This window comes from Macrobrachium nipponense, chromosome 40 (genome assembly GCF_015104395.2).
Source record: "Macrobrachium nipponense isolate FS-2020 chromosome 40, ASM1510439v2, whole genome shotgun sequence".
NCBI lineage: Eukaryota > Metazoa > Arthropoda > Malacostraca > Decapoda > Palaemonidae > Macrobrachium > Macrobrachium nipponense.
In genome coordinates, this window is record NC_061101.1 from 30,052,144 (window position 1) to 30,079,507 (window position 27,364).

Consider the following 27,364-nt stretch of genomic DNA (forward strand, 5'->3'; position numbering starts at 1 on the left):
CGATCAGACGCACCCTCTATTGCATGGGGAACACTATAATCACTTCTTACCTTATAATAGCTCGTATCTTTGAGCTACATTCCTTATCTTCAAATTGCAAATGAATATGATATTGTTATGATACAATAAAGTTTCATACATACTTACCTGGCAGATATATACATAGCTATCGACTCCGTCGTCCCGACAGAAATTCAATTTCGCGGCACTCGCTACAGGTAGGTCAGGTGATCTACCGCCCTGCTCTGGGTGGCAGGACTAGGAACTATTCCCGTTTTCTAATCAGATTCTCTCTTCCACCTGTCTCCTGCGGGGAGGCTGGGTGGGTCTTCAATTGTATATATCTGCCAGGTAAGTATGTATGAAACTTTATTGTATCATAACAATATCATTTTCATACATTCAACTTACCTGTCAGATATATACATAGCTGATTGACACCCTTTGGTGGAGGGCAAGAGACCAGCTAACTAACTGACTAGACAGGTAAACAAACATTATGTTGTAGGTATAAATAAACCTTAGTTTCCTACCTTATTAGATGGAAGACTTCGATGGCTACTGCCCAGGAGTCTGCTTCATCTCAAGAGCCTTAGCGAGATAGTGATCTGTGGCCAAGAGTTCTTGTTGGATCTGTCGATGGGGTCTCTTCCACTACTCGACAGAACCTAACTGTCGTTTGTCAATGGGAGCACATCCGCTTATATGACAACACGCCTTTATTTAAGGAGCACACAACCGATCCCGATCACCCGAATCCTAACCCGTGGTTAGTTCTAAGATTGCCCAGAGTTATCCCCAAACTCTTAGCAAACAACCCCAAACTCGACACTCATACATACAAAAATAAAAAATTTTGTACCCCTCTAATAGTCAGCTGTCACTCGATTTCCAATGAAGCGAAGTGAAGGCCGCTCGTGCGACAACATTGCTCTCTTCGGGTCTTTTACTGAGCACCAAAGACTTTTGTTTTTTGCGAACAAAACCCCCAACTGCTTCTTCCTGTCAGATAAAATTTTAGAGCTCTACTGGGGCAAAGGGATCTTTCTGCCTCTCTGCCCACAAACTAGAAAGTCCTTCAACCTCGAACTCCTGGGCCAGGGATTCGAAGGGTTTTCGTTTTTGGCAGAAAGAGAGACTGAAATGAACAAATTGCAGAGTCTCCTTTGAAGCCAACTCGTGATTCAAGGGCGTGCAACTCACTGACCCTTTTTGCCGTTGCAAGAGACATCAGAAACAAACACTTTCTAGTGATATACGAAAAGAAGCAGTGTGTAGTGGTTCGAATTCTTCGGAGGATAGCAAATTTAAGAACCACATCTAAGTTCCAGCTTGGAACCTTAGGTTCAAGTGACTTTGATGTTTCGAAGGAACGAATGAGGTCGTGCAAATCCTTATCATTCGTTAGATCTAATCCCTTGTTTCTAAAAACTGCTGACAGCATACTCCTGTACCCCTTAATAGTCGGTACAGAGAGATGCGACTTTTCTCTAAGAAACAGAAGGAAATCCGCAATTTCGGTAACAGAGGTACTGGAAGAGGACAGCTTCTTCGACCTGCACCAGCTTCTGAAAACACTTCCCACTTCGATGGGTACACTCGCCTAGTAGATGATCTGCGGGCTCTAGCAATTGCGCTTGCTGCCTGGCGAGAAAACCCTCTCGCTCTGACAAGTCTTTCGATAGTCGAAAGGCAGTCAGAAGCAAGAGCGGGTAGATTTTGATGGTACCTCTCGAAGATGGGGTTGTTTGAGCAGATCTATTCTGTTTGGAAGAGATCTGGGGAAGTCCACTGTCCACTCCATCACCTCTGTGAACCAAATTTGTGAGCTGGCCAAATACGGAGCAATCAGAGCCATTTTGGTTCCTTCGGATGCCACGAATTTTTCTGACTACTTCCCCCAGTATCTTGAACGGGGGAAAAGCGTAAACATCTATCCCTGACCAGTCCAGGAGGAATGCGTCTGTTGCATAAGCCCTGGGATCTTCCACCAGGGCACAAAATGTGTCTATCCTCCTTTTGGAGAGGAATGTGGCGAAAAGATCTATTTGAGGCTTCCCCCAAAGAGCCAAAGGCTCTGACAGACTTCTGAGTGGAGTGTCCATTCTGTGGGAAGGACCTGGAACCTCCTGCTCAGTCTGTCCGCTCTCACCATTCCTCTCCCCTTGGACAAACCTCGTTAGAAGGAACTACCTTCCTTTGGTTCGCCCAAATCAACAGATCTCTTGCCAGCTCGTACAGAGCGAAAGAGTGAGTCCCTCCTTGTTTCTTGACATAAGCCAGAGCTGTCGTATTGTCTGAGTTTATCTGTACGACCTTGCCTCTGACTATGTGTTCGAAGCTCTTTAGCGCAAGGTGAAATTGCTAAAAGCTCCTTGCAATTTATGTGCCATGACACCTGTTCTGCCGACCAGGTGCCTGACACTTCTTTGGATCCCAATGTTGCACCCCAGCCCGACTCCGACGCGTCTGAGAACAATGTCAGGCTTGGGTTCCGTACTTGCAGGGACACTCCTTTGTTTTCTTTTAAGGGAATCAACCACCACTTTAAATGATTTTTTTATTTCCTCCAAGATTGGAAACGTGTCCGAGCTGTCCTGTCTTCCAACTCCAACTTCTTCTCAGGAAGAACTGAAGCGGACCGAAGATGTAGTCTTCCTAGGAGGAAAAAAAATAAAAACTGTTTTCCGAGCGAGGAAAGGGTCCCCAGAAGGCTCAGTCCAATTCCCTCGCTGAAGTGCGCTCTTTCCCTAAGAAGTTCGATACTGTGGCACAGCCTTTCTTTATTCTCTCTTGAGAGGGAAAAACTCGAAAAACCCACCCCGAGAATCCATCTGAATCCCCAGATAAACCACGTTCTGGCTGGGGATCATCTAGACTTCTCGAGGTTCACGATCAATCCCAATGATGTTTTGTCAATTCCAGTGTTGTTGACAGGTCCTCCAAACACTGCTTTTGAGACCTGGCTCTGATGAGCCAGTCGTCCAGGTACAGGGAGACGTTATCCTTTCAAATGTAAATGTCTTGATACATTTTTCATCACGTCCGTGAAGACTTGAGGAGCCGTGGAAAGGCCGAAACACAGGGCCCTGAACTGATAGATTCTTCCCTCGAACATAAATCGAAGGTACTTCCTCGACGAATGGTGGATCTGGGATGTGGAAATATGCGTCCTGAAGGTCTAGGGACGCCATCCAATCTCCTTGCCGCAGTGCTGCAAGGACTGAAGCAGACGTTTCCATGCTGAACTTCTGTTGTTTTTATTTTACGAATTTGTTCCAGCGCACTTACATCCAGTGGCCGGTCTCCATCCCCCGAGGCTTTTGCTACAAGAAACAAGCGATTGTAAAACCCCGGGGAGCTGCAACCAGCCACTAGCTCTATTGCTCTTTTGTCCCACATCTGTTCCACCATCTGACGAAGAGTATCCATCAGAACAGGGTCCCTGTATCTGGCGGACAATTCCCTCGGTGATGTGTCAAGGGAGGAATGTCCTTTAATGGGGATGAGATAACCCTTCTTGATGATCGACATCGTCCAAGGAATCGATCCTATGTTCTTCCCAGGCTTTCGCAAAGAAATGTAACCTGGCTCCTACAGGTGTCTGGAGGACAGAATTCTCACTTTCCTTTCTTAAAGGGACGGAAGGAAGACCTGCCCCTCTTTTCGGTTGACTTCCTTCTGGCGATAGATCTAGCTGGAAGGCCTCCTCGAAAGGGCTGCTGCTGAGCTGGACGAGCCACTTTCTTTTCCTCACTGCCACAGGCCTATTTTTTCTTGAGGATTGTCTAAGGAGATCCTGGGTGGCCTTTTTCAGTCAGAGAATGAGCATATCCTTCACCAACTGCGAGGGAAAAAGATGTTCTGAGAGAGAGGCGCAAATAAACAATAAGGCGGCTCTTTGCGAAGGAGAGAACGGCCTTCGTGAGGAAAGCACTGTGAACCGCCCTCTTCTTTAAAACTCCTGCACCAAAGAGGGAGCATACTTCAGCCGATCCATCCTGAACAGCCTTATCAATGCATGTGAGGATGCTATTTAGGGTTTCTGGGTCCAGTTGTTCCTTTTCATGAGATTTCTTGGCCAGAACCAACCCCAAGGGACCAATCTAAGAAGTTAAAAAACTTCTAAAGTGTGAAAAAGCCCTTTGAGGAGGTGGTCCGTTTCCGAAAGCCCCCATGTTACTTTTGCTGCATTCAAGGCGTGTCTTCTCGATGAATCTACTAAACTCGAGAAGTCTGACTCAGCTGAAACGGACAGAGACAATCCATATTTCTCCCTGTTTCGTACCAAATGCCTCTCCTCCCTGTAAGTTTAGCGGGAGGCATACGAAAAACCATCCTTCCTAACTCCTTCTTCTTCTTGAACCAGGAGTCAAGAGATTGTTAAAGCGCCCTCCTCATAGATATAGCAGGCTTCATTTTTAGGAAAGAGGAAGACTTGTGTGTTTTCGTGCTCCGAGAACAGAGAGCGTGGAGAAGGAGGAGCGGCTGGCGTTAACGAGTCTCCATATTCTTCCAAGAGAACAGACGAAAGAACTTTGTAATTAGAAAATCCTTCCTTCATTTCATCCTCCGAGGCATCTTCTGGGTTCATAGGCTCGGAAGGAGAAGGCTCCCTCTTTCTTCTGTTTCTTCCCTTACTCTCTTTCTTTCTGAAGAAAGCACCTCCTAAAAGTTTGAAGAGGGGCTAAGAGTTACCTCTCTCTTTGCTAAAAGATTGACGCTTGGATGACTCCTGTCGGATGTCCAGGCTCTTCCATACAAACGGTAATGCGCCTGGTGTACAGCAGGAGTATCTCGCCTGGAGGGTAACGTACGTTTTTGGAATACTCCCTGGCCGCTTTTGGCAAGGCGCAGCGCCGCCTCGAATACTCCTGGCTTCTAGTAGGCGCATCTTGTTCCGAATACTCCTGGCGCCTGGGAGGAGTATAAGGTTCGGAATACTCCTGGCGCCTGGGAGGGAGAGTATTAAGTTCAGAATACTCCTGGCGCCTGGGAGGAGTATCGAGGTCCGAAGACTCCTGGCGCCTGGCAGGAGTACGTCGCTCCAAATATGACAATTTGTCGAAAATTGCATTTTTCCTAACTATACAAACCTGAGGTCCTTTAACAATAGAGTACTAAGCGGCAGCTGGAAACGGTCGTAAGCTTCGAACAAGGGGAGAACGGTAGTTAACTGCTTGTCCGATCGTCGCGCGCCGCGCGACTGGGAGGTAAACAAATCACTTTTGCTTTTGGCCCATGCAAAATACGCAGAGTGAGGGGTGGCATGAGGAGGGACTTTATGTTAAAGGACCTCAGGTTTGTATAGTTAGGAAAAATGCAATTTTCGACAAATTGTCATTTGTTTCCGATACGTAATACAAACCCTCGGTCCTTTAACAATAGGAAGACTCATTCTTGGTGGGAGGAATCTGAGTCTTTTGATGAACAGACTGGTGTTCGTCCATCCCTGGAATGCCTCCCTGGTCGTAAGAGCGAGGGAGGGATCCAAGCCTCTGTCCGATTGATCGGGGTGTGCACCGCAGGATCAATGGTCAGACCTCTGGGCCGAGTACTAAGAGAGAGGCAAGCGTATCTCTTCGTACCAGCAAGCAAGAACTTGTTCCTGTTTTGCAAGAGGCAACATAAAGTATGGGTTGTCTCAAGCTGGCATCCACTTCCTCCCCCTTGTTGGAGGAAGTGGTGGATATACGCTCCTATCCCTAGTGAAAGGGATAGGATGGGCTCTGTTGAGTAGCTCACCTGCATCTTGTCCTTATCCAGCAGGGTGACGACCGTGTCCCTCTAACCACAGGTAGAGGGGAAGAAAAAGATGGGAAGAGGAGCCAGTCACACTCTCATTCACCATCTCCATTCTTACGGTCACACTAGGACTCGATGCTGTTCAGCCTGCGAGGGTCTGGGTTCGCTACACAACGTGTTGAGCAGCCACCACGGGTCCCAAGGAAAAAGATCCAAGGACCTGTGGGCATATCCCGAAGGTAGAAGGAAGGGCATGTGGTCTGGTTGGACCAGACCCCTGCCTTCAGTACCTGCGCCAAGGAGAAGTTCTTGTGGACAAGGCAGCATCTCCTTCGCATCGAAGGCGGTGAAGTCCATTAGGGAGGGGATTGTGAACGACTCGAACCAATCGTCAGGGACCGAAGGGTTTCTGAGTCTTCGCTACGAAGTTCGGTACGGAAATCGCGCGTCACGGATCCCCAATCCCCGGGGTGCCTGACTTCGCAGGAGAAGTCATGCAGTTCCTCAGAGGAAAAGAAGGAAATAGTCGCATGACCTATCCCTCTTCTCTACTTCGGTGATGTCCAGTACCCATACTGGTCTGTCCGTTAGCAACGAAGTCTCTCGCATCCTCCTATCCCCATGCAGCGAAGTTCTCGGTAGTGGATAGGACACCGACACTCCATGGTGGGTGTCAATGGTATGGGTACTGTGACAAGCTATTAAAACAAAGAAGTAATGGTTGCTGTGTAACACCGAACTAAGTCAACAGCGTTAATTCGTAACTGACTCTGGGGCGCTCTGACAGCTGCCGACTGACTGCGTTCGGTAGGAGGCAAGTTGTCCAAAGCATCCGAGTAAGTCCACCCGTGAACCTTCGCCTTTAAAGGGTTATGCCGAGAGACCAAAAAACAAATGATGTAGTTTGTTTGTCACCATGCCGGACAGAGCGAGGTGATGATTCTCTTAAGGCATGTACCCAACAACGGCGAAAGTCAATTGCCTTCTAGAGACCGAGGTCCCTGAAGGTAAAACATCTCATGTTTGTTGAATCTCAGCTAAGGAGAAACAACACTATGTACCGTTGAAGACGAAGGTAGATATTGAATGCAACCTACGTCTTCACATATGAATCGAGAGAAGGATCTTCAAGATTCATAACCTGTGCGTTACAAATGACTGAAAACGCTACCCGCTATTTCATTGCTGTCCGGTGAGAAGTCGTAGTTGCAATGAAAGCGGGGCGTTCTTCGGTAATGAAAACACAGGTGAAAGCCGCCTGAAGAACTGCTTCTCATGGGCTGAACATTTGGAGTTAGAGGGCTGTCCAGGTCGGGAGAGTAGGCGATGTCTTCTGACACCATCTTGTAATTTCGCGGGTTGAAACAATGAACAATTGTACAGACCTAGCCTACGAATACGAGATATTTTGAAGACAAACACCACATATTCTGCAAAGCAAATGTTCATTTCGCATTATCGCAGTGCGATGCAGCGGGAGACTTGTACAGACTTCTGTTACCGTGCGGTAAACAGAAAGATGAAAGAGTCCAAGAGATATCTCTGTTGAAAATTCTCGCAATGTCGAAGGCGATGGAATCCAGCGTCACCTGCAGTAGATGGTCCTTCATTATTGCGAGAATCCCCGTTATCAGAGACCTAAGTCCATGATTGTTAGGCAGAGAATACGGTTCGGTAGTCAATCAAGCAGGGGAGAGAGAGACATACATGACCGTGAATCTCGGAGGCCCAGCTGATACTGAGCTGCTATGAGGCAGTTCATACGCAGTGGTTGAGCCTGCTGAACTCGTCATCCTGAGTTGCCAGGTAATCCATTATTCCCACGAAGAATTGCGTTCGGCTAGAAACTAACGAGCATAAAAGATATGCTCGGGCAATTATATTTAGGCGAAACGAATTTCGGTAAATATAAAAGTTAAAATGGTGTTGTCGTGACAAAACCATAAGTATATAAAATTGAAACTGAAAACTCCTGGGAGGTTGCAGGCAACCCCGAGTTGCAGTTCAATTAGAATACTTCTCGTCTAAGTCGCAATCCGTAGAATAACTAGGATATGCGCCTACCCCTCGGACAAGTCAACTGCTTAGCAGAATCAGGTCGCGAGGTTTAATATACGTAGTATATTTGTAGGATTCTGAACAACGATCTCCATCCTAAATTCTTTCCTTCAAGAAAACAAAATAAGGATTGGAGATCGACCACCTTCGTTCTCTATCAAAGAGAGTGAAGGAGAAGTCTTCCTCGAAGGAAAGCTTCAATGGTGAACAGAATACTAAGACGATAGTTCAAGCCAAACTGGATATTCCCGTCCGATCTCCTCTATTCCAGGTTGGTCGCCTACTGTGAGATAGTTTCTTTCAGCAGCAGTCTTCTTCACAATGCTAGAAATTCCAGGAATTCGAGCATAGGCGAGGTTCCCGATTATCGTGTAACATATCGGGGATTCTCGTCTCGCTCACTTTGGACCGTGGTCTCGCGTAAGTGTTTGAAGATCGTAAAAAAACAAAAAAACGAACACTCTGAATGCGCTAGAAATTCCGTAGAAATTCTAAGCAGTCTGCGAAACCCCCACCGAATTCGTCAAACGATATCGGCTGGTGGTCCTCTCGATTCCCGTAGAAATCGAGAATGGAGCAGGATTCCTCCTCAACGACCGGGGCTTACGTCAGGTAGGACCCGAAGGTCCCCCCAGTAGCGCCAGTCCCGAACGTGGGATCCTACAAAGAAATCTCTGTAGGATCCTTCCCCTTTCCCTCGTAGCCGTAAGGAGAGAGGGAATGGGGAAGGAATTGGATAATCGCTCGCCTTCCCAGTGGAACTAGCAGTTGGAGAAGAGTAGGAGCAGCCATCCGCCGCAACCTCTCAGAGTCTGGAAAACGTATCGCAGGAGAAAACGTTTTCCCGCGGAGGGTTACGAACTCTCACTGTAGGTAAGGGTCTGCCGCCACTGTGAACGTCGTCTGGGTGGCTGATCGACACCTGACAGAGAGAGCCGATACCGTCCTCCGACTCATTTCCAGTCCTCGTCGAGGTCGAAACCATCTCAGGAGGACCGAAGGAGTATTTAAATACGGTGTCCGAAGACACGTAGAAAACGCCGCTGTCGCAGTAGAGGAGGTGGAAGTAGCTTGATCGACCGGCCAGAACTGAGAGAGCTTCTTGTCCGGAGACGAGACACTGGTTCGAGACAGAATCGGCAAGCTCCGATCGCGGCAGACCCACCGTCGGTTTGGGTTCCCTCTCGGGCCCCAAAACGACTCGAGCAGAGACGTGGGCTCTGCTGGTGGGAGCGGCAATCCTTCCGCAGGGTCATTATGCTGACGAATCAGCTTAATGACTTCTGCAAATTCCTCTGTATCTCGGGAGTAACCGCGTCTTGCGGAGTAGGACCGTCCAGTCCCCTCCAACAAGAACAGATCCCTAGATACTCCTCCTTCAGAAGGAGGAAGAGCGGCAGACCCCTGACGGTCGCCTCCAGCTAATTGCGCGTATGTCCTGGTCGGTCCTAGAACCGTGCCTGGTCCATACGGCGTCATAGCGGGAGGGGTCGCGAGCGGCGCACCTCTCGCGATCACTCATAGGTACCTCGCTCCTCCCGGCGTAGCCGAGGAGGTTGAAGTACAGGAGAGGCAGACCTGACGCTCCCCCCTAGCTCGCTGGCAGGACCAGCGTGCTTGGAGGGCTGCTGCTGATCGTCAACCCGCGGTGGCGATCGAGCAGCATGCCTAGCCTTGCCGCTCGCCTGAGGCGAGAGGCTTGGCTGAGAACGTCGACGCTGATCTCTAGCGTCAGGCGAGCTGTTGCTGGTTACCGTCTCCGCCCGGTCCCGATGGGAGCGGCGTCAGGTGACCTGCTAGGCTCGCTGTCACGGTGAGACCGGCGAGCGTCTTCGTCGCGTCGAGCCGCTGGTACCAGCCGTGGCTGGTACCGACGGCCGACGGGGACCCCTTCCTCGCCTCAACCCGTTATGGGAGAGCAGACCTGACGCTCCCCCCTCGCTCGCTGGCAGGACCAGCGTGCGTGGAGGGCTGCTGCTGATCGTCAACCCACGGTGACGGTCGAGCAGCAGGCCTAGCCTTACCGCTCGCCTGGGGCGATTGGCTCGGCTGAGAACGTCGAGACCGATCTCTAGCGTCAGGCGAGCTGCCGCTGGTCACCGTCTCCGCCCGGTCCCATCGGGAGCGGCGGACGGGTGACCTGCTAGGCTCTGTGTCGCGTCGAGACCGGCCGGCCAGCGTCCTCTCGGCGCGTCGAGTCGCTGGTACCAGCCGTGGCTGGGTACCGGCGGCCGCGGGGACTCCTTCCTCGCCTCAACCCGTGGCTGATCAGCGACCGTCACGTTAGCCCGAGCAGCCAGTTGATCGCTGCGAGAGCGTCCACTGCCTGGCGAGAGTCGTGTGCACGACTCTCGCCAGTCTTCTGCTCCGCGCCGCTGTCTTGACGGCGAGCGAGCTCGGGCGTCAAAACTTTGGCTGGACGGTCATTCTTGGAAGAGCGTCCACTCGGTGCTTCTCGCGAACGAGAAGCGGCCGAGACGGAACCTGGTTTAGCGGCAGACCCGCTAGCACCAGGTGAGGACGCACCAGCCGAGGCTGGTGCCCTCTGGTCCCCGTCGACTTCTTCTTTGCAGAAGAAGCGACGGGCCCCGTTACCGAAGGAACAGGAGGACCAGCAGAAGAGCTCCCCAGCTCGCCTGAGCGAGCGGGCCCTTAGAAGATCCCGAAGGAGTCTTCTTAGGGGGGAAGGAGGCAACCTTCTTCTTCTTCGGCTGTTTGGCCTTAGAAAGTCGAAGGGGAGGAGAGGCAGCGGACGACGAAGAAGACGACGAAGACGACGACGACACCTTCTTCCTCTTCTCTTCTTCTTCGCCAGGCTCCGCAGGGACAGACGTCAGGTCTTCCATCCAGGAGGGAGCCGGGGCAGTTGCCGAAGCAACAGGGCCCGACTGCACCTGTCCGGAAAGACCTGAGACTGTGACAGCATCACCAACAGCAGGAACAACAGGAACAGGTCCAGAACAGCAGGAACATCTGAAAGTGAATGAGCAGCAGGCACCTGATCTGAAAGGGAATGAGCGGCTGGGACCGCAAACAGGTACGGCAGGCACGGCAGGTACCACAGGAGCGACAGGCGTCCTGTCGGCAGCTACCGTCATCCTCGGCACTGCGGCAGGTCCAGGGGGGTACTCTTTGGGCAGCGGCAGTCCGGGGTCGGCAATACAAAGAACCCAGGTGGCGTGGCACCGTCCTGATTGGCACGGCAGGAATTGGTTTCTGGATTGCAGCCGTGGGTGTTACCGACATGACATGTGGTGTGTACACCAGGTGCGGTGACATCTCATATGCTGGTGTCGAGATTGTGGGTTGTTGTAGTGGTTACCGTATCATGAGTGACCACTGCCGACCCCGCCAAACCGCTGAATCAACCCCTGCAGTCCCAGCGGACTCCCACACCTGTCCCAGGTGTCCTCGCTGATGGCAAAACCTGCGGGAAGCAACAGTCGGGTTAATTAGAGGGGCTTCCTGCGCCTGGGGGGAGAGAAACCCCAACCAGAGCGGACGGAAGACCCCGAGTACAACTGGACGTCCGTTACCAAAGGAGTCACTGGACTTCCGATGATTCTTGTGTCCTCGTACAGCACCCACTGCCCTTGCGATTCACTTCATAGAACTTAAGGAGAAAAGATCAAATTCCCGGGTAAGAACGGAAACTTGATCAATAATATGATGCGTATCATAAAATATATATGAAAATGAAACAGAATACTGCACTTGCGATTTCATTTCACATAAAAAATCGTAAGGATCAATCCGGGTAAGAACGAAAATTGATCCAGATTAAATTCATGCAATCAATAAATTGAAAATGAAAAGAATATTGCAATTGCGAATGCACTTTCATTGCATTCTATTATACAAAATTAAAATTAAAAGTTCGTGCCGAGCGCAATCACACTCTCGGTAACGAACGCACAGGGCAAAAATATAATGAAAAAAAGTACTTACATTTTTCAGTTACACCCTTTCGCGCCCAAAATACATGACTCGGCGCGAGCGCGCCCGCCCTCGGCACCGAGACATAATTCAAGGGTTCATAATTAAGTAATGAAAATGAAAACAGTGTACTTACAGTTTCATTTTCAAGTCAAACAACCATTAGTAGAAAACAAAACAATATAAACAAAGCATACGACGATGAAGCGGGCAGAGAGCGATGACGAACACGTCCTTCACACCCGCGGCCGAAAGCAAAAGTGATTTGTTTACCTCCCAGTCGCGCAGCGCGCGACGATCGGACAAGCAGTTAACTACCGTTTCTCCCCCCCTTGTTCGAAGCTTACGACCGTTCCAGCTGCCGCTTAGCTACTTCCTATTGTTAAACGGACCGAGGGTTTGTATTACGTATCGGAACAAACTCCTGATCCTTGGAATGCGTCTGGTGTTTAGTAGGAGTATTGATCCCGGTAGGCGCTTTCCGTTTAACAAGCGCTCTACTCCTAACAGGATCTTCTTCTTCAGTTAACTCTTGACGCTTGGTTGAAGATCTTGAATGTTGTACTGCATACTCTGGCCCTTTGCGCCTACTCGGAGCCTGGCTCCTGGGTGGAGCCGCACTCTTGACAGGAGTAACTTAAACCGTTTCTTTACTTCTCTCCTGTCTAAACACATTGCTCCCCCCAGAGATGGCCGCTTGTGCGACAACTCCCCTGAAGGGTGCGTCGCGCCCGACAGGAGATCGGTATTTAGATCTTTTAATAGGAAGCCTCCATCATCCTTCTTACGAGTAGGCTCCTTATATAGAGCTCCTACTAACGATGGCTAATTGTTCTTGCAATATTCATTAAAATTTTCCTGGTTGAGGAATCTTTCGAATCAGGAGAGGGAGATCTGGAAGGCGCTCTAGGATCTCCTCCAGACCCAGAGTCTGAATGTATTCTAGCCTTCTTTATTACCGAAGGCGCTCCTTCTTCAGAGAAGCGCTCGGGACTAGAATTGAGTTCATGTTCTTTCATACTCCTCTTCAGCGGACAGGAAAGTTTCGACTCCTTCCATCCTCTTCTCGGAGAGGGCGAACTAGAAGACGAAAAGCACTCTCGAAGGACGCTTTCCTATAGCGGTCCTTGGCAGTTTGTGATATGATATATTCTGCCGAAGGGACGCCTGATCGTTGGGGATTCTCCACAACCCCCGTACGGCTTTCGACTTTCCTTCTCCTCCGGGCCAGGGAGCTTGGAAGAGGTCTAGGCCTGGAGCGTCGCAGAGACGACCAGACGCCCCCCCCCCTCCACTACACTGGGGACACTAATATCACTAGCGAAACCACATTCACTTTCCTTACCTTCCAATGCTGCCATTTTTTCTGCATTTTCTGAAGGGAAGCTCTGAGTTCCGCTATTTCCGAAGCAGAACTAGAGGGATTAGCAATTTGTGAACGGGTTGAAACAGAATGGGCATGATTATCAGAGGAAGAAGCTACAGAACTAGACAGTAAATCATGAGATGTAGACATTCTGCGGTTTTATAAGACCGCCTTCCTCTCTCTATCTTCTCTAACTTCTTCAAGTAAGTAGTTAGATTCTTCCACTCTTTGTGCACTCAATTTCTCACACTCGTTACACGTATTCTCAATCGAGCATTCAACCATTCTACAACCACTACAAGTAGTATGAGGATCTACCGAAGCTTTCGGAATCCTCACCTTACAGCCCTCATTCACACACCATCTGAAACTAACACTAGAGTCAGACATATTCACGAATTCCCAAAAACCAAGTCCAAAAAACAGTCCACGATAGCGAATGCCAAACAACGATCCAAGTACGTCACCAAATATCAGCGAGAGATGATCAAAAGCGTTGCGAAAAACTAATTCTAGTCAGAGGAAGTAACAACAATGTTGATAACCACCGGCGACAGAGAGAATCTGATTAGAAAACGGGAATAGTTCCTAGTCCTGCCACCCAGAGCAGGGCGGTAGATCACCTGACCTACCTGTAGCGAGTGCCGCGAAATTTGAATTCTGTCGGGACGACGGAGTCGATAGCTATGTATATATCTGACAGGTAAGTTGAATGTATGAAATTGTAGTTTTTCTGTGAAGTAAGGTGATGAGGAAACAACACTACTAGTAACTGTTAATATTCTAACTGCTCGTCAGAACGAGAGCTATTAAAGCTTCTAAAGAAAGCATATCTAGTTCTATGTTTTTCTGACTTCCTCAAATAGGAAGTTACCTTATTTTCCTCAATCAAATTCTAACATTTATTACACTTTATCAATGAATAAATATTTATATTTCCCTTTCTTGCAAAACTATGTAATTGTCTACGAAAACTTCGGTAGTTACACATCCTCTATTCTTTGAAAACTTCGAAGTTAATTAATTAAAAGTTATTAAAACGAGTATGCCGAACCACCGATCCAGTACTTCCCTGTAAAAGTCGGCCCAGAAGATCGATGGCGATGAAACACGAAAATCAAATCAGGAGGGAAAGTAAACATATGTTTACATTCCCAGCGACAGGAGAGAATCTGATTAGAAAACGGGAATGGTTCCTAGTCCTGCCACCAGCGGCAGGCCGGTAGATCACCTGACCTACCTGTAGCGTGTGCCGCGAAATTCGAATTTCTGTCGGGGACGACGGAGTCGATAGCTATGTATATATCTGACAGGTAAGTTGAATGTATGAAAATTCATATCTAGCAAAAAAATGACTTTTAGAAAAAAACTCTCCATTCGATTGGAGGTCTACATCAGGTCTATATATGGTAGTAATCCCAGGTCTTAATATTAAATATCAAGGGAGGAGATAGAATTTGAAAAAATGGTTATTTTCGGGATAAATCGCCCTGGCGTCACAAAAACTGAAGGTCAGAGGCGAAAATCATATGCGGTTTGGAGATGTCCCAAGTCACCTTATTAAGTGGTATGAATATCAAAGTCCTGTCCTTAAAAAAGGGCATTAGCCGGCCGGCCCCCTTAATGATAAAGTAGCAAGTGGTCCCACTTAAGAAACCCAAGCATGTTTGGTAAAGTCGAAAGAATCTTGTAAAAGAACAAGCTACCTAAGGTTTAATAGTAAATTAGATAAGCATATGGTCTGAGTCCTTGGCAATGCCTCCTATTCAGTTCATTATTTCATTTTTAATTATTGGTTCCTAATACTGTACAGACATTCCCTTCCTTACATTTGTAGTTGTAAAGGGAGAATTTAATGATAAAGTAGCTAGTGGTACCACTTAAGAAATATTTGCAACTACATAATACAATTCAAAATTAAAAGAATACTATTATTGTTATTAAAACAATTCATGACCTTTACATGACAACATGACTTACTTTCAATATTTCACTAGGACACTCCCTTTATAATCAGTTGTACGGGTAAATATATCAATATGCAGTTCCTCAGGCGGGTAAACTTTGAAATCAACCAATTACAAAAAAAAAAAAAAAAAATACAGCAATGGAAAAGAGGAAGATATGCAAATGTACTGGTGAAAGTAAAAACATTCTAAAAAATTTTCCCTACCTTCCACGAGAAGTTGAAAACAACTACTTACACCTTGTGGGACCTCTTTTACAAGACAATTGTAAATTTTAACAACTTATGTTTTTTAATAAATAATTTTATTTTATTTTGTAAAATTATAATTACTGCTCACACAATATCAAAAGACAAGAAAAATAAAATCAGTAACAAATTCTTAGCATATTTGTTGAAAAACATTTGCATAAATTTACTGAGAAAGAAGATTCGGGTACTGTTTAATTTTACAAATTTTTTCTAATATTTATTTGCACTTTGTGTGTAAAATTACACTTCCAACCGAAATACTATCATCAAAGATAAGAACAAAAAACAACAGCAACCCCTTGATATATTTACGAGCAAATTTACAAAAAGACATCATGTGAGAGAGATGTAATACATTCCCCCTTGAAGGTACAAGCAGTACTGAAGTCCTTGAGATGCTCGATTTGTGGTTTGAGCGATGTATAAAGTGCCATTATTGAAGTTTATGGGCTATAGAAGTATTGGCACCTCTTTCCCGCCCGATTCTTTTCAAATCGATGGCACGTAATATTATTTATCTGCAGGATCAATCCATCCACCATCCCTAACCCGTTATAACTACTCCCAAGGATCAATATAACCATTAAGGATTAAAATAACTACACTTACTTGTTAATCTCCGAATAAGCTCTAAGATATCCATCCATGTGGAGCTGACCATCATCTTTTTTACACTCCATAAAACTATCCACTACTAGTTGCAGATCAAAAATAAGGTCATCTGTGTTGATATTTGCATTGGCTTGTTGATCTGTCCCACAGGGGTGGCTGTTGCACCCTCCAAGCGACCTGGATTCAGTGAGCTGGTTTCAGTTGGCTGTTCATTTTCACTGACTGGTAAGCTGCCCGACATGGGTGGAATTCAAAATGCAGAACCCTGAGAAGCATTAAAAGTCCGAGTTTATCATAACCCTTAATGTGATTATTAGGTGAATGTTAAGACTTGAACATAAACACTACATTTCACTTGCAAACTCTTAATTACAGATAGTAGTATAGGCTCTATCACAATACAACATCAAATTAAAAAATCATTAATATTTTTTTCTTTTCTAATAACACTTCTCTCTTCTTCATGTATTTCCTTTTACCTTCAGTTACCTCTTTTGGAAACTTGCATAAAAAAGTAGTGTACTTTTAAATAAATAATAATACTGTACGTAGCAGTCTATTGCTCTATGAAAGCCTGCTTTGAAGCAAAATTCTGCATAGCTTAAGTCTTAAAAGTTACACCTGTTTTCATGAATTAATACTGGAATTTTTGTAAATAAATTACTGGTAACGCAAAGTCTTCAGTAGGCATACACAACCTGCATTCCCATGTTGTCCAGACTTGCCAAAAGAAGCATTGTGATAAGAGGAGGTTAACTTGTACACACCAATTGCCTTTATTATAAAAATATATCTAGGGTGTAAAAAGATACAATTTAAAACAAATACAATCAGTTTGCTTATGGTTGCTACTTAGGAGGGAAGGCTTCTTGCCATATAAACAATTTTAACCAGGGTGCTGAGGTAGGTAGGTTCTTCCTAAAGGATTATAACAAAGTGATAAATGTCTCCTTGAGCCTAACATGGGGTCGTTTAGTTGGACAAAATAGCAAATTAAAATAAGCAACCCTCCTCAATAATGTACGCTAACAGCATTCTCTATGTACTTCCTATACGAGGTCCTGTAGAATAGTGCTGTAGTGTAAACAGCGTGCCTTGCCTAGCATACTATTGACGACACCAAGGAGGGGGTTCTTTTAGTGTTGCTTGAGATCAGGGGTGCACAGATTTCTATCCTCACATTTACATCAGTTGTTTTAGTTTTCTTTCCACCTGGCAGGCCAACTCCCTCCTCTAATTTTCAACCCTTTAGCTGAGAATTATGCAGATAACTAGCTCATGTGAACCCTGTGGTTGAGTTTAACTAGTATTTTATAAATTGAACATTTAGGCTTGCACAAAAAAACTAAATTGTCTACAAACCTGATAACCTCTATAAATGAGATATCCTAAGGTTACAATCAGAAGCATTTTCCTCAAGGCCATTTCAGGAACTTCTTTCCACCATGGACACCAGTAAGTTATAATGCAGCTACGACATAGCTACGTGAAAAAGCTCATTACGAGCAGTCCAAACTGCATGGAAATTTCCATACAAACGAAGGTTCTAGATTTCCAGCAAAATGCTTGCTACAGTATTAGCAAAGTAAAATTTTTTCAATAACTTATCAAGGTAATAAAAAGAATTAAGCTTGGCCAAGTAACCCTTAGTATATAGGGGTATGTACTGTTAACAAAAGAAACAGAAAAACACCTACAGCAGCTAATACTAACTAGTTACATTAGTTTTACTGAAGCACATTTTTAGTTTTGGCCAAATCTACTTATGATGTGCTGTTTAAGTGTATACTTGAACCAATACAGTTCAATTACCTTACCATTATTTGAAATGAGGTAGTCAAAAAGCAACTCTGCATCAATGAAGGACAGAGAGCATTTGAACAGAATATGTTGTAAAGTTTGTGAAAGTACAAATCAGAGCCATTTATGTAGCAGTCTTACTTTGAGTTGGAACCAGTAACAGAAGCTTGGTAACAAGGTAGTGGGTAGTCTTATGTGAGAGCCCCATCTCAACTCACTGCCATTATAAAACACTTTGTCCATCAGCATCAAGGATTAGGTTATCCAGGGTGGATTAGTTTGGTTTAAGATAAAAAATGATATTGTTATTTTACAATAAAGTTTTGTACATACTTACCTGGCAGACATATACTTAGCTTACGTCTCTGACGTCACGACAGAATTCAAAACTCGCGGCTAACGCGACAGGTAGGTCAGGTGATCTACCTTACCCGCCGCTGGGAAGCGGGTGTAAGAACCAACATACCTTTCTTGCCAGATTTTTTTCTCTCTTATACCTGTCTCCTGAGGGGAGGCTGGGCGGGCCATCAATCGTATATTCTGCCAGGTAAGTATGTACAAAACTTTATTGTAAAATACTATCATTTTTGTACATGAACTTTCCTGTCAGACATATACTTAGCTGATTGACACCCTTGGTGGAGGGTACAAGACAGAAAATAACAAAGAAAGGTAAACAACACCTGTTGTAGGATAAAAATAACCTTGGTTCTTACCTGTTTAGGCTGAAGACTTCATAGATACTGTCTATTAGTCTGCATAGCCATAAGAGCTACAGCGAGGGCGTGACCTACAGCTGAAAAGACTCTTTGGGTCTACTAACGGGATTTGATATCCGCTTACTTAGTAGAATCCAAGTCGGATCATGTCAATGGGGGTTCGCCCCTCTTTCTATGACAGAACCTGTCCACTACCAACGCAGGGAGCTTCAAACCAAATCCGATCACCTAACCAAACTAAAGTATTAGTATTACGAAACGAAAAAAGATGCTACCTGCATCATTTTTCATACAACCATAAGAACTCAATTAACAAAAACAAGGGAAAAAACTACTAAGGATATGTACCAGCTCCCTGCCCAGCAACCGAATCCGCCGATACGTACGGGCCTAACGCGAAGCACCTCGTCATACGTAATACTGACGTCTTTTAGGTAGTGGTTGGCGAATACTGAATTACATCTCCAGAATGTAGTTTTCATCAGATTCTGAAGAGACATCTTCTTAAAGGCCAAGGAAGTGGCAATTAATTGCTCTCACTTCATGAGCCTTGACTTTTAGGAGCTTGAAATGTTCTTCATTACAAGATCTATGATCTTCTTTCACAATACTTCTAATGAAGAAAGACAGCGCATTTTTCGACAATGGTCTGCTGGGGTCCTTTACAGAGCACCATAGTCTGTCCTCAATGCCCTTAATTTTGGGTTTTCTTCTTCTGAAGGTAGTATTTTAAACTCCTAACAGGGCAAAGAGTTCTTTCAGGTTCTTCCCCTACTAGGGCAGATAAACCACGAACCTCAAAGTTCCTTGGCCAAGGATTTGAGGGGTTCTCATTCTTTGCTAAAAACGAAGGAAGGAAGGAACAAACCACGGAATCTCCTTTGAAAACCTACCTTCCTTCTAGGGCATGAATCTCACTAACCCTTTTAGCGGATGCTAAAGCCATGAGAAAGAGAGCTTTCCTCGTAAGATCTTTGAAGGAGGCTAAATGTGGTGGTTCAAACCTAGAGGACCTCAGGAAACGAAGAACCACGTCCAGATTCCAACTTGGAACTTCGTTCGAAGTTTTCTTGGAAGTTTCAAAAGATCTTAATAGATCATGAAGATCTTTGTTATTCGAAAGATCTAAATTCCTATGTCTGAACACAGCAGCCAGCATGCTTCGGTATCCTTTGATAGTAGATACTGCCAAACCGCATTTTTCTCTGAGGAAAACTAGAAATCTGCTATCTTGAGTCACAGAGGTACTGGAAGAGGAAAACTTCTGGTTCCTGCACCACCGGCGAAAGACGTCCCACTTCGACTGGTAGACTTTAAGGGTCGAAGGTCTTCTAGCTGAGGCGATAGCCTTAGCAGCTTTTGTCGAAAACCCCTTCGCTCTGACAAGACTTTTGACAGTCGAAAGTCCGGTCAGATTGAGAGCGGGGAGGTTTCTGTGATACCTGTCGAAGTGGGGGGTTGTTTGAGCAAATCTTGTCTTTGTGGAAGTGCTCTTGGAAAGTCCACCATCCATTCCAGTACCTCTGTGAACCAATCTTGGGCGGGCCAGAACGGAGCTACTAGCGTCATTCTTGTCATCTCCGAGATAGCAAATTTCTTGAGGGTTTGTCCCAGTACTTTGAAGGGGGGAAAGGCGTAGACGTCTAGACCTGTCCAATCTAGGAGAAACGCATCCACTGATACTGCTCCTGGGTCTGAGATCGGGGAGCAGTAGTTCGATTCTTGCGTTCCTTGCTGTTGCAAAGAGATCGATGTGAGGTCTGCCCCATCTTCTCCACAGGTCTTGGCATACCTCTGAGTGGAGGGTCACTCGGAGGCAGGAGTTGATTCTTCCTGCTCAGGAGATCGGCCCTGACGTTCCTTTCTCCCTGTACGAATCTGGTGAGAAGACTGATCTTCCTTGTTTGAGACCACAGCAGAAGATCCCTTGCTGTTTCGTACAGGGAGGAGGAGTGCGTCCCCCCTGTTTTCTTTTTGATGTACGCCAAGGCTGTTGTGTTGTCCGAATTGACCTGCACTACTGCATTTCGGACGTGGGGTTCGAAGGCTTTCAATGCCATCCACACTGCCATCAACTCTTTCTTGTTGATGTGCCAGGACACCTGATCCCCCTTCCAGGTGCCTGACACTTCTCTTGTCCCGAGCGTCGCTCCCCAACCTGCTTCTGATGCGTCGGAAAACAAAAACACAGGCTGGGGTTCGGCATATAAAGAGACATTCCTTCCACAAAACGAAGTGGGTTGGTTCCACACGAAGGTCTCTCTTGATTTCCCTTGAGATCTTGAAGGAGAACTCCAGATCTAGGGAGAGACGCCCTCCAGTTCTGGTATAGGAAGAACTGTAGAGGCCTGAGATGCAACCTTCCTAGAGAAACGAATTGCTCCAAACGAGGAGTGTCTCCCCAGCAGACTCATCCACTCCCTCGCTGTGCATGCATCTTTCTCTAGGAAGGTCGTTATTTTCTCGTAGCAACGAGCTATCCTCTCTGGTGACGGAAAAGCCCGAAAAGCCAGAGAAGCTATCCGAAATCCCCAGATAGATCCGCTCTTGACTGGGGATTAATTGAGACTTCTGGAAGTTCACCAGAAGTCCCAGAGAACTGCCAATGTAAGGGTCTTTTGAAGGTCCTCCAGACATCTTTCTTGAGACTCTGCTCTGATTAGCCAGTCGTCGAGATAAAAGCGACACCCTCACTCCCTCCAAATGTAGCCACTGCGCCACGTTTTTCATTAACCCCGTGAAAACTTGGGGTGCAGTCGATAGACGAAGCACAAGGCCCTTGAATTGGAAGAAGTTTCCTCCCATCATGAATCGTAGATACTTCCGTGAAGAAGGATGGATCGGCACATGAAAGTAAGCGTCCTGAAGGTCTAGAGCACCATCCAGTCCCCTGGACGAAGAAGCCGCTAACACTGAGGAAGTTGTCTCCATGGCAAACTTCCTCTTTTCCACAAAGACGTTCAGGGCGCTTACATCCAAAACCGGTCTCCATCCTCCCGAGTTCTTCGGAACTAGGAATAGTCTGTTGTAAAAGCCCGCAGAGCGGGGATCTTCCCACTAGTTCTATAGCCTCCTTCTCTATCATGAGATCTACTGCTAGAGAAAGGGCTTGATTCATGATGGGGTCCTTGTACTTGGCCACCAACCACCCTCGGAGTTGTCGTCAATGGTGGTCTTGACGAGAAGGGAATGAGGTATCCTTTACTGACAATCGATAGGGACAACTCATTGTCTGTTTGTGGGCCCCAGACGTCGGCAAATTTCAGTAGTCTGGCACCCACTGATGTCTGGAGTCCTTGATCGCTATTTCTTCCCTCTGACTGACCTAGAGAAGGTTTTACCTCTCTTAAAAGGTCTAGTTCCTCTGGTTGAAGAACCTCTGACAGCGGGTCCTCTCGAAGGGCTCCTGCCTCAGAGGAGTCTCTTTCTTGGCCTTGGGTTGGAAGACAGAGCGAGGTTTCCTGGCCGCCTGGGCTAACATGTCCTGAGTAGCCTTAGCTGAAAGGGCACTGCGAGACATCTTGAATAATTTTCTTGGGGAACAGAAGAGGAGAGAGTTGAGCATATATAAGCGAGGCCCTTTGTGCATGTGAAAACTGCCTTAGTGAGGAAAATGAACAGTAGACAGACCGCTTCTTAATAACTCCAGCTCCAAACAGTGAGGAGACTTCACTCGATCCGTCTCTCACTGCTTTGTCCATGCAAGTGAGGACGCAGTTAAGATCTTCAGGAGACAGAGAATCAGGGGTCTGGGTCTTATTAGCCAGAACTCCTAAAAGACCAATCAAGGAAGTTGAAAACTTCCAGGACTCGGAACTTCCCTTCAGTAGGTGGTCAAGTTCATTCATCCCCACGTAGTCTTGGTGGACAAGAGGGCGGAACGAGCAGAATCCACCAATGAAGAGAAGTCCGAGTCCGCAGACGAAGGGAGAGCGAGGCCTAAAGGTTCGCCCGATTCGTACCAGAAATCCCAATCTGCCAGTCAGTTAGACGGAGGGAAAGAAAAAAACCGTCTTCCCTTTCATCTCCTTCCTTAGAAAGGAGCCATTCCCCAAAACCTCTAAGCGCCTTCTTCATGGAAACAGTAGGTTTCATCCTTACACAAGACGAAACCTTCGACGTCTTCGAAGTGGAGAATAACGAAAGAGGAGAAGAGCACAGGAGAAAGGATATCTCCGAACTCTTGCAGGAGCAAATCTGTCAGCCTCTTATAGGAGGAAAACAGAGGAGTCTTTTGGTCCTTCTTCTTCTGAGGGGGTCCTGTTCTTCCTGAGCTGAAGAACCCTCATGATCCTTAGAGGCGCGACTATTCTTAAAGGAGTCTCTAGAGGAAGTAAGACGTATACGTCTTGGAGACAAAGCTTCAGAAACGTGTCTACTTGCAACATCCTTCTTGCCTGGAGGAGTGCGTTTCCCAGATTCTGGAGCCTAACAGGAGTAAGGCGGCTGTCAGGAGCAGAGCGCCTGTTTGAAGAAGAACTTCTATCAGGCTCTTGGCGCTATCCAAAGGAGAGCGGCTACCAGGCGAACAGCGCCTGCCATACGAGAAGCGGCTACCAGGCTCTTGGCGCCTGAACCGAGGCGAGAGGATCTCTGGCGACGAGCGCCTACTAGGTGAGCGCCTACAAGGGGAGAAGCGCCTGCTAGGATCTCGGCGCCTGACTCGAGGAGAGTGAAAAGTCAGGAGAAGAGCGCCTGCCAGGAGAAACGCCGCTAACAAGCTCTTGACGCCTGTCCAGCGAAGAGCGCCTGTCCGATTTAGGGCGCTTGTCAACAGGAGAGTGGAGGCGAGACGAGGAGCGGCTACGAGGGCGAGTAGCGCCTACTAGGCTCTTGGCGCCTGTCAAGGGGAGCGATCTGTCTCAAGAAGAGCGTCTGTAGGGTGAAGATCTCCTACGAGCAGTTTGCTCCTTGTCCGAAGGAGAAACCTGTCTGTCAGGCGAATGGCGCTTGACGCAGAAGGGATCTTGTCCGAAGCAGAAAGTCTCCTGCGAGAATCCGAACGCACAGGTGAGCGCGCCACTTCCGTCGAAATAGCGAGAGTCAGGAGAGGGGAGCCTGGATTTCTTTACAGGAAGCGAGGACGTCCTTCCTACGACGAGACGACATGCTAAGAGAGCCAGCCAGAGCCGAAATCTGCGCCTGAAGGTTAGCCAACACCCTTGCAGGAGAATTCACAAACTCTTGAACAGGTGACGAGGCTCGATCTCTGCTCGGGGAACGATACTCCTGAGACTCTTACGTTTCTTCGCTTCCACCTCAGGCTCTTCCGAAAAAACTTCAGGGCTGGATGGACGGGCGCAGGGAGCGTTCCAGGCTCTCTTCGAAGGGCGCGAGGCTTCCGAAGAGCTCCATCCTCGTTTAGGCGAAGGCGAAGGCGAAGACGAGAAGCATTGGCGCAATATTTCTCTCTTGAGCGATCCAAGGTAGCCTGGGAACGATCAACAGGAGCTACCGAGGGGACGCCTGACGGTGGGGATGCTCCCTAACCTTCCTGCGGCTTTCGACTTTCCTCCTCCACTGGGACTGGGAGTCTGGAAGAGGTCTAGGCCTGGAAGCATTAGGGAGCCGATCAGACGCACCCTCCACTGCACTGGGTTCACTGCACAAATCACTATTGGAATCACTCTTACCTTCTAATTGTTTGATTTTCCTCTCCACACTGCGAATGGTGGCTTTCATGGAGGCCACTTCCGAAGGCGCATCTTTGGCTTCGGTGCAGGGAGCAGGAGCTGAAACTGACAAAGGAGCTAGCTACTTCTAAAATAGGATTATCTATATCCAACTCGCTAATACGAGATCTACTACTGCTCCTAGAAGAAGCTTTCCTAACTTATCCTTTTCAAGCTTCCTCAGTAGGAAGACAAAGACTTCCATTCATCCTCATTCAGCTTTTCACATTCATTACAAGGATTATTAAAGGTGCATTCATTCCCTCTATTCACTTCAAACATACCGTGTGAGGGTCTACCGCAGCTTTCGGTAGCCTCACCTTACACTCAGTCATACAACAACTCTAAACATAGCAGTTTCTTAGTATCAACATCAGACATCATGAATCCAAGAAAAATCCAAAGAAAAGTCAAATAACTGTCCACAATCGCGAATGCCCAGGCCAAAAAGATCGGGTACTTCACCAAAAGTCCGTAGAAACAATCCGGGCGAAAACGAGAAAAGAATCCAACTGTCAAGAGGTACCGACAACAGGTGTGGGTCGACACCGACGACAGAAAAAAATAAAAAAAATGGGCAAGAAAGGTATGTTGGTTCTTACACCCGCTTCCCAGCGGCGGGTAAGGTAGATCACCTGACCTACCTGTCGCGTTAGCCGCGAGTTTTGAATTCTGTCGTGACGTCAGAGACGTAAGCTAAGTATATGTCTGACAGGAAAGTTCATGTACAAAACTTAAGTTTTTATACCTAAGAAAAATATGAATAAAAAATTGATTTTTTATTCATACAGAAATACAAATCATCCCTATTGATGTAGGAGATCCAATCCTTAAGTAAGAGGATAGTCTCTCAACTGACTGCAAGTTTAATCTCTACCTGTAAGTGCAGTGCTCCATGCCACAATCATGAGCAGTGTAGTAGAGCAAAGACATGCACCTCCTGTATATTCTGGCATGGGATGCAAGACTAATGGGGCCCTGAACTAAAATCAGAGGTTTCTGAACTTTCACTCCAGGAAACACTTTCCATAGAAACCAGTGTTACCTAAAGGTAGGAAGCATAAAGTCAGATGGCAGTAAATATCTGGATCAATCATAAATAATGAGTAGAGAGAGAGAGAGAGAGAGATTACACTACGTAATACCATGGACAAATAAACGAACACATACTGACAACACATACAATAAATAGATGGAAATTTAACTAATTAAGTCATATAGCAGCAAGACTGCAGCTGATGAGAAAGTGCTTGATGACAGTAGGTGGTTGGAAGGAGAGTTTAACCAAATAACTACCTTGTTACCAAGTTTCAACAACCAATTGCAGTTTGCTAAGTAAAATACTCTTAATTAAAGCTATGAATTGAATATTCCCAGAGAATAAAAAAAAGCTATGATTTGTATATTCCCAGAGAACAAATGTCATGGCACCTCACGTTTTTCTATTCAAATTCTTTAATTTAGACCATGGCTAATCACAATCATTTTGAAAATGTCAGTGAACCACCAGTATTTACAGGCTCCGGATTCGTGGACTCACATATCTGTGGATTTCTGTCTGGATTGTATACCCCTATTATTCGCGGAAAATTCGTATATTCACGGTATTTTTCTATGAGCAATATCCACAACTTCCTGTTTTTTATCAATTTCATCATAAAATGCACTTTTTGTGATAAAACTATTAAAACTTCACAAGTTCTAGGTATTTGCGGGGGGTGTGGTACCCATCCCCCATGAAAATGGGGGGAAACACTATAATTACAGTATATACATATATAAAAAAAATCTGTTTACTGAGAGCATGTGAAGCAAGAAAAATTCACATGTGGACTGACCATTCAGGCAATTTTAATTTTCAGTCCCATTGACACAAATGCATATCACTGACAGTAAAAACACATAATTCCTAATATCACCATTGCTTTCAGTGCCATGTGACACAAAGGGAATCCATGAAGTTCCACCACTCTTCTTGATTTTCAAAATCTTTTAGGTGTAGCTTGACTATTATACATACTGTGATTCATGTCTGCATTATAATAGGTTGCTGGAAGAATGAGGTTTAGTTTGCAATCTTCCCCAAATTTGAGGGAACTAAGTTACTTAGTGTATTACTCTCCCAATCATTGTGCAATTAGGTTTTAGCAAATGTTGTTTACCCAACCATTTTTGGGGGAATACATTTTGTAGTGTATTATTCCCTCCAAACTGTTAGAATAAAGTTTGTTACTCTATTCCCATAAACGTTGAGGAGAAAAGGTTTATGACATATGTTATTCCCAAACTGATGAGAAATCACAGTGAGTACTGTCATCCCCCCCACCATTTGGGGAATCAATTTTAGTGTTCTATGCCTAATTGTTGGGGGGAAATATGGCTTATAGTGTACCATCTACTCAAACATTAGGGAATAAATTTTGTAATATGTATTTTTCCCCAACTACTAGAGAACTGATTATAGCCGTAAAAAAAATCTTAAATACTGAAGTAGCAGGTGGCGGAGGAAGGGAGGGGGGGTCTAAATACCTGTTATTGAAATTAACATACGTACTTGAAGACCTCTGTTAATTAAAGGTAAAGTTTAGTACTTAATATACAATACAAATGTTTAATCTGTTAAGAACTGCAAAGCATTACAGCTCATATTATGCAACAATTAAAAGACTTGAGATGATAAACTGTTAATAATAGGGCATATTTTCCTAAATGTGGGGCAAATAGCCACACCAAGAAATGCATTTTTGTACTGTTACTGCAGTAATTTAGGCAATGTTCAATTAAAAAATCATTCCAGTGCCAATATAATAATTAAGGTTGGAAGTGTAATCCAGGCTTTTGGAATAAGCTTCATATAAGCACGCTGGACAGCTGTGTGTACACACTAACAAATACTTCAACAAGAGTTTTTGCTAAACAAGTTTCCCTATCCTAGGCTAGGCTACTTACATGGATATTAATTTGTTAGTTTGAAATAAGCCTTTGATAGTCCCTTGACTGCAATCACTATTTTTCAAACCGTACTCTCAGCAAATCTTTACACCTGAAACAGCAAAGTACCAGTAGCCTACATGAATAAAAAAACTTTGAACATGGCTGATATGGACCAGTAAGTTAATTGGGCAGAATAGTTGCTCAAAGCATTCTGCTTGCATGATAATTGCATAGCCTAGGCTCAGCAAGGGATAAAGGAAAACCTGTTTTGGCCATTTAACAATTTAAGGCTAGGTTGTGATCC

General features: G+C 45.9%; 1 protein-coding gene across 1 annotated transcript in view; it reads right to left on the reverse strand.

Moving 5' to 3' along the window:
• Positions 1–27,364, reverse strand: part of LOC135212052 (ceramide-1-phosphate transfer protein-like) — a 53,614-nt gene that overhangs the window by 22,860 nt on the left and 3,390 nt on the right. Inside the window, 2 exon segments of the mRNA XM_064245379.1 lie at positions 15,933–16,083; positions 16,086–16,200. Coding sequence (XP_064101449.1) covers positions 15,933–16,083; positions 16,086–16,176 — 242 coding nt within the window. The 5' untranslated portion in view covers positions 16,177–16,200.